The following is an 8,338-nucleotide window of genomic DNA, read 5'->3' as shown; positions in this document are numbered from 1 at the left end:
TTATACTGTTCATTTGTCCATCCTCTCAATTTTTTTCCTTTATATATACCATCTCATCTTCTCATCTTCTTTACACACAAAAACAAGATTAAGATCAAGGAGGAAGAAGAAGACATGGCACAGAAGGCAGAGAAGGTAGAGAAGATGATCAGCTGGGATTAATTAATTTGTCTCAAAATATAATTCCTCTCTTGCCTTTTTCTTTTTGTTTTGTTTTGTGAGTACTAACTAAAGCGCATATATATATATATATATATATATATATATATATATATTGATTTATTATTCCTTCCACCGTTTTTGAAAACTAGAAATTATAATCGTTTTAATTCGGGAATTTATACACACACAAGTCATCACATGTGTTGTTGTCCATTATTATTAATACTTCCAGCTTTGATCCGAAAGCTAAGTTCATAATCACATTCAACTTCTCCACATGCAGATCTCCACGTTAATACTCGAAGTGGATCTCTGTTGCTGCAAGTGCCACAGAAAGATTAAAAAAATCTTGTGCGAGCTCAAAGGTATATTACTTATAATTAATTACATACATTATCAGAATTAATTAGAAAGATTGTTTTTTTTTTTAATAATTTTTACTTGATAATTAATTATTTTTCATCATGCATGTATATGATTAATGAATGAATGCTGATCAGACCAAGAGAACATCAAGGATATCAATTTTGATGTGATGAATAACAAGGTGACAATCTCTGGTCCTTTTGATCCTGACACCCTCACAAGAACCCTTTACTGCAAAGCTTGCAAAATTATCAAAAATATCACCACCCCACCTCCTCCAACTCCCAAACCAACTCCCAAACCAGATCCCAAACCCACTAAGCCTGAGTTGCCGCCCGGACCACCTTGCTGCGCAAAACCAACCTTCGAGTGGTTGTATGGAGTGCTAAAGTGCGGTTCGTGTGGGATGGTGTACGCGTGGACCAATCAATGCCAACCACCTAGTGACAAAAAATGCCACCCAACTCCGGACAATAAACTATGCCTCCCCGGACCGGGTTGCTGCAAGGGGATGAAGTGTAGTTCATCCTGCTCTACATGTGGCAGTGGGACCAATTATCAATGCTTGCCACCACCTGCTACTAAGAAAACTGATGATAAACCCAAGAAATCTGATGATGATCATCATAAGAAGAAGGAGGAGAAGGATACGAAACCGGTACTCGATCCCAGCTGCAAGCCTGTTTGCCGGCCGGAACCGGTTTGCTGCCCTCGACCATGCTACGTGGGGATGTATGGAGGGACCATGTGTGCATCTTGTGGGATGAAGTGCCCCTGGATCAATCATCCAGTCTCAGTTCCACAACCTCACCATGTCTATGGCGGTGGTTATGGCGAGCCTAAGCCCTGCTACTTCATCTGCGAAGATAGCACACCTCTATGCTCCATCATGTGATCGACCCATCCTGCTCTTATATATATATATATATATATATATATATTGCATCTTTTCCTCTTGGCTTGTGAGTGTGCTGCTACTGTACCTTTTAAAAGGTTAGATATTTTACTTTATTTATATTTTGCTTTGTTTCTTTAAAAGCCTTATTATTCATCCACTCGGAGTCGAACGTTCGAGGCTTTTATTGGATCATTTATTCTGTTAGCGTCTGTTCACTTATTCTGTCACGTTTTGTTTGTAATTGTTTCTTTTTATTTTTAAATAAACTGTGATTATTATCTATTTGAATATTATATATATATATATATAGTTTTAATTAGGATTGGCATTAGTTTTACCAAATTGTGAGCTAGTTTCATTAAATCACCCGTGGCTTTGGACTTTGATCAATTTTAGATTCTTTATCATTAATTTTAACTCTTCAATTTAAAAAAAATAAATAATAATTTTTAGATCTTAAAATAAATGTTTTGGAGATATCCAATAATTATATAAATTAAGATTTTAATTTTTTTTATTAAAAATTTAGTGTTTAAAAAATAAAAAATTGAGGAGATGATTCTGATTATAAAAACCTCATTTTTTTAGGTGGATGTTTACTCTCATTAAAACAAGAAAAATATAGAAGCTCACACTAGACTATTGGGAAATAGGAGAAAATACAAAACCACTAAATGTGTGGTACAACAACAACAAAACACCCACACAAGAGGAAGAAGCAAAAAATCTTAATTTTCACACAGAGTTGAATGGTAACGCAAAAGACTCTGAAAAGAACAATGGGTCTTAGCAATTAAAGATAAATCAATGCTTGCTTTTATGGTTTTTTTTTTCCTGTTATTTTGTGATATCTTAGTTCTTTATAATAGTGATGCTTATATTGTATGGTATATTTTTGTTTTTTCTTATCTTTTCTTGTGGTCTCTGTAATATTTTTTTTTTATAGTTTTTTTTAATATATGTGGTTTATTTATTTTTATAAAAAAATAATGATAAAATAAATAAAATAATTTTAATAATATTAAATAATCTTAAATAACTTTTTAAAATTCTTATTTATTTATCTATTCTCTTTAATAATTTTTTAAAAAAACAGTGCACTTCTTTTCACAAGACTAACGTTCATCTTTTATTATAAATAAAAAGTTTTTAAACTTATTTATATTGTTCCCTTTTTTTTTTTTCTTTATTCTTAAGTTTTTACTTATAAATTTAAATTATATCATTTATCCTAAATGATATATATCTCATAAAGACTCAAAAGAAGTTGAAATAAAAAATAATTTTTATTAAATAAAACAAAGCCCCAATTTTAAAATTTGGTTTTAGTATATGAAGATAATTTAGGAATAAAATGGTAATTAAGGTTTTATGCTTGTTTCCTATTTAAATAGAGGCCCCATGCTATATTTGATTGTACTAGGATTGGGACTTGTCACCAAATTGTGAGCTGGTTTAATTGACCCATGATGCTTGATGTGACTTTTTATTTGTATCTACTCTGCGATTCGTTTACACTTCTTAAAAGCAAAAACATTGATAAATATTATAATCAGATAAAGATAAGAAAAAACATTAAAGATAATCATGAGTTGACACTGTAGTACTACCATGTTCTAATTGTTTTGTTAGAAGCTGCTAATTGTTTTGTTGAAACTGCATTATGCTTCACTGTTCTGGCAACTCCAGACAAAGTCATACATACATGCAGAGAGTTGAAAGGGATTTTCAAACCAAACACTTGCATTCTATGAACGATGTCAAGATAATCATGATGCCTTGTTAAACGACAGCTCTTTTTGATGTTGTTTTCATGGATGTTTTTCAACTTAATTATTTCTCCTTTAGTCTTTTCTGTTAAGCTAAAAAATATAGTACATGGTATATATGTATATATATTTCCTTTTAATAAGCTACTTTAAAGAAATCATTTGTGGAGCAAAGTTAAAAGTATACCACAGCTTATAACTAAAAAATATCAATCGGAAAAAGATGCCTTCTTCGTTAAAAAAATGGAGATAAAGCATGTTACCCATGTGTTTAAATAAAAAACTCACTCGTATTAATAGTTAGTAGCGTTAATTTTGACTTTAAAGACATGTGCGTTAATGATTGATAGCCATTATTTTTTATTTTAAAGCAAATCTTGTGTGTGATTAAAGCCACCCAAGTGTGTCTAGTTGTCATGTGTTCAAATAAAAATAAAAAACTCACTCATTGGATGGTTGGTAGCCGTTAATTTTGACTTTGAAGGCATATTAATGATTGATAACCATTATTTTTTTTATTTTGAAACTAATCTTGTGTGTAATTAAAGCCACTCAAGTGTGTCTAGTTGCCAATGCGCTCAAATAAAAGTAAAAAAACTCACTTAGTTAACAGTTGGTAACCATTAATTTTGACCTTAAAGACATGTTAATGGTTGGTAACCATTATTCTTGATTTTGAAGCCAATCTTATGTGTAATTAGAACCAGCCATGTATTATTTTTATATAAAATTTTTACCTATAAAACAAAAGGTTTTTTGAATGATGAAGTGTGTCTACGTTTATAAGTGTTCTTATGAACAAATAAACGAGAAATCAGGAGAGAGTGAGTGTGATAGTTTTTGAGTAAATTTATTGTAAAATCGTTTGAGTATTTAATTTTTAGAGGTGTGATGCACTAAAGAGAGAGCGTGTGAATTATAATTTTGTACTTTTAAACAATTATTTGAAGTGGGTACTGCAGCGATAGCAGGAAACATGACGTATTCCATTTAAAGGTGAAATTATATAAATTTTGGTATTTTTTTCTTTACTCTACTCTTTTATTTTATTTTATATCCTTTTTGTTAAGTGAAATTTAGGTCACACAACCCTAAACATTTCTATCACCATTAATTTTATGAAAATATAAATCTAATTGCTGATTCAATTTTATATGCTCATGAATAATCAACCATCAACACTCTGTAAAACTCGATGGCCAAATTCAAAGAACACAAACTAATTAATCACCAAATCCAAACAACATCCAACAAGAAGAACTGTAGAAGAAGGTGTCAATTTGCTCATGTATAAGCCAATCAAACAAACAAAAATAAAAAGATCAGAATTATATGCTCGCCAGAGCAAAATAAAGATGGCCTAATCTGTGAAATTGCAAAGAACTGTAGAAGAATTATATTTGTATATACATATATTGTCAAATAATATTTCTGTATGATGCTTCAAACCAAAAGAATTTCTGTATTTTTTTTTTTGGTCTATGAAATAATATTTTGATAAGATAAAAGGAAATAAGGCACCATACAATAAAAGGTACCAAAGGAACCATGCTTTTTATTGAGATGTGCGTACACTTGAAAATTTGGCTAAATGTTAAAAATAAAAAACAAGAAGTCAATAACTAAAAGATCTAGTTTTGATATGGAATAGAAATGAAAGAAAATAATAAGTTAAAATTAAAAACTATTTAGAAATGAATAAATGATGATTTCATAATTAAATTTTTTCTTAAAAAATTATAACATTAGCATTTATTTTTCATAGTTTTTAAATAAAACATAATGTTCTTGATACTTCATTTTTCCATATAATCGAATTTTTTGGAGTCAAAATTTTTACAATCCAATATCTAATGTAATCCATAATGTCAGTGAGGGTTCAATATTTTGAAAAAGAGTGAGGGTTCAATGTTAACAAGAAATTTAGATTTTGGTCATTCAAACAATTCTTTTATTTTTGAATTATCTTCAATTGATACAAAATTTTCAATTCGCACAGGATGCTTAAATAGTGTGGAAATAGTACTAAAGTACTTGGCATATAATAAACAGTACTGTACACCGGGACCAGAAATAGACTCCATTACTTAATATTAAAATATAGAAATAGAAAAGAGTCTCTTCAATTCACGTCATCAAGTTACATATTGTCTCTGATGTCATTAGTATACGTCTTTAAATCTTTAATAATTAGCATGAACATGACACACGCATCAAGAACATGACACATGCATCAATAATATATATATATATATATAAAAATAAATAAACCACATTCATTAAACATGCATCAATAATTCACTTTGTTTTTTACCACCCTCATTTTTTTCTATTTCTCTGTAAAAACTCCATGATCAAAGTTATCAAGATAAACTTAATTAACACTATCTTTATTTTATTTTATTATAAATTAAAAACCTAAAAGAGAGAAGAAAAAAAAATGTATCTCAATGATAGAGTACAGTTCTCTTCAACAAAATTGGAAAAAAAAAGAAATTTTGTTAAAAATCTAATAACCCATAGTATTGGTTCATGTAAAATTAAGATAAATATAAAACAGTTAAAAAAATCTAAATTCAATCTTTGATAGACACAAACATGGTAAAACACCTTTGATTATAAATGTGAATTTTCTATTTAAACGTATATCCTCCAATGAGAATGTATGAGTTAAATAATCAATTCTCAATTTATATATATATACCTCTAACTTATTGCTTGCATTAACTTTTAAATCTTTAAAAGCTAGTCTTTCATTCTTATCCTATAATTTAGGAGGAAAAAATTTAATAAGCATTTGGCATCATCTGCTTGTATTTTACAACTAATTAAAAACATTCGCCATTCATATATAAAAGCACACGTGCCTTCTGTACTAATCATCAAGAGCATGCCAATAAAGAATATTTGTAAGTAATTATAATTATGAATAGCGAACTAGAAGAATATTTATATCTCCCTTGGTGGCGGTCATATGGGTCATCACAGCCAGACGAGCATTTTATTTTTTTCCCTCTAAAATTATATAATATGAAGGTTTATTAGTTTGATGTAATATTTATAATTTTATTAGTGTGTATGTTGAAAATTTTCATTGCCGCATATAACACTTAGTGAAGTTATTAAGTTCTTGGGAGTTAATGAGCTACGGTTCTTCGTTCTAATATTACATAACATGGGTTTTATTAACTTATATGATTTTTATAAATCTTCTGAGTATGCAAGTTGAGAATTTTCATAATGTAGGGATTTCATTATTGTTTTATGTAACTCTTGGTAGAGTTAATAAGTTTTTAAGATTGGTAAACTATCATAACTAGTATAGTACCCTTAAGATGAGTATAGCAAAAAACCAAATACTCAACCAAGAGTACTTCTATGTAATTTATGGCTGTCCCTTAACACATCCTTGAGATGAGGTCACGTGGGACATATTGTAAAAATAAATAAATAAATAAATAAATAATATTTATATATATATAAAAAAAATAAAATAAGAAGCGTGTTTTTTTTGCCCTTCTCCTCTCCATTTTCCTTTATATGCACCATCGCATCATCACATCTTCTTCACAAGAACAAGATCAAGAAGAGCAAAACATGGCAGAGAAAGAGAAGGTGAGCGATTAACTAAGTTCATATTTGCAAGTTCATATATTTTTATTGAAAGCTAATTCCTTTCTTGCCTTTTGCCACAACTAAAGTAAATACACACACACACACACACACAAATTTATTTAAGAAAATTAAACTAAATTTTTGTTAAATTTGTTTTGACAAATACTCATATGAGATGTTTGTTGATCATTTTACAACCTTCAACGGTTCATGTTTTTTTTTTCTTCTTGAAACTAGCTAGAAATAATCATTATATTTTCATTAATTGCCAAATTACATACTACACAAAATAAATGTCGCTTCATTTGTTTTGGTCTGAATTAATTAATTCTTCCTCTGATCCCCCAAAGCCTGCAAGTACTGCATTAACTCCGAAGAAGCCCACCAAGCCTGAGTTGCCTCCGGTACCGGATTGCTGCGCTCAACCATCCTACCAGTGGTTGTGTGCTAGCAAGAAGTGTGCATCGTGCGGGACGGTGACCATGTTGACCATGCAATATTGCCTGCCACCTTCTCCGCCACCACTTCCTGGCCATGCTTGTTGCTCTGGCTGTGCCCAGTTGAGGATCTGTCAATCTCACTGTGGTTGTGGTTGTGGTTGTGGTTGTGGCCAGACTAAACCTTGCCAACGTCGCTGTGGTGGTGGTTGTGCTCAATCTAAGCCTTGCCGATCTTCCTGTGGTTGTGGCCAGTACCATAAAACTTAACCTCACTGCATGCATGTTGCTAGCTGTGGTTATTGTGATGGGGACTCCAAAACAACTCTCTACTTTATCTAAATAAGTTGAGGATAACCCATAAATCCTATATATGGATCATGATGTGACCAACCAGATTGCTCTTATTCCATGTCTTCCTCAGTGTGCTATCATGCATTTGAGTTCATATGTTTTATTTTATTTTGTTGTTTTTTTTTATGCTTTGCATCTGTTGTTGGTGGAGTACACGATCCAGTACTTATCCCGTTTATTCTGCTAGCCGCAGTCTTGATTGGTCTTGTTAATTTGATTATGCTTTGAATGTTTTGTAATTGTGTCTTTCTATTAAATATAATTGTGATTTAATGTGATTTAACTATTTCAATTAAAAAAAAAAAAAGTAATATACATATAGATATATATTATATTTTCATGAAGATAAAGAATGAACTCAATGAAGCTTTCATTTGGATTTTGTACGGTATTTCCTATTTAAATAGATGCCTCATGTTTTTTGATTTAATAAGCCAAGATTGACACCGATTTTACTAAACTGTAAGTTGGTTTAATCAATTGACCCCTGATGTCTTGATGTGGCATTAATTTTGTATTCATTTTTGGAGTTCATTAATGCTCATTAAAAAAAAATTTTAAAAAAAAAATTGAAACTTTAATGAATTTTATACTCAGAGGATGATACAAAAACATTAAAGATGAAATATACAATCATGAGTTGACAATTAATTACTCTCTTCAAATTCCAGACAAGTCATATATGCTTTATTGTTCTGCAAATTCCAGACAAGTCATACATACATACATACATACAT

General features: G+C 30.3%; 2 protein-coding genes across 2 annotated transcripts; both read left to right on the top strand.

The window, feature by feature from the left end:
- LOC120276764 (protein PYRICULARIA ORYZAE RESISTANCE 21-like) lies at nucleotides 1-1,708 on the top strand. The gene is made up of 3 exons (XM_039283456.1): nucleotides 1-135; nucleotides 446-527; nucleotides 663-1,708. The coding sequence occupies exons 1-3, from the start codon at nucleotides 115-117 to the stop codon at nucleotides 1,421-1,423; spliced, it is 864 nt and encodes a 287-aa protein (XP_039139390.1). The 5' UTR covers nucleotides 1-114; the 3' UTR covers nucleotides 1,424-1,708.
- Nucleotides 1,709-6,706: 4,998 nt separating this feature from the next.
- On the top strand, nucleotides 6,707-7,879 carry LOC120276944 (small cysteine and glycine repeat-containing protein 2-like). The gene is made up of 2 exons (XM_039283685.1): nucleotides 6,707-6,810; nucleotides 7,161-7,879. Exons 1-2 carry the CDS (start codon nucleotides 6,736-6,738, stop codon nucleotides 7,515-7,517), a joined length of 432 nt encoding a protein of 143 aa, XP_039139619.1. The 5' UTR covers nucleotides 6,707-6,735; the 3' UTR covers nucleotides 7,518-7,879.
- The last annotated feature ends 459 nt before the right edge of the window (nucleotides 7,880-8,338 follow it).

Source organism: Dioscorea cayenensis, chromosome 15 (assembly GCF_009730915.1).
Source record: "Dioscorea cayenensis subsp. rotundata cultivar TDr96_F1 chromosome 15, TDr96_F1_v2_PseudoChromosome.rev07_lg8_w22 25.fasta, whole genome shotgun sequence".
Taxonomy (NCBI): Eukaryota; Viridiplantae; Streptophyta; class Magnoliopsida; order Dioscoreales; family Dioscoreaceae; genus Dioscorea; species Dioscorea cayenensis.
Note: the sequence above shows the minus strand (reverse complement) of the source record. Positions and strands in the feature narration are given on the sequence as shown.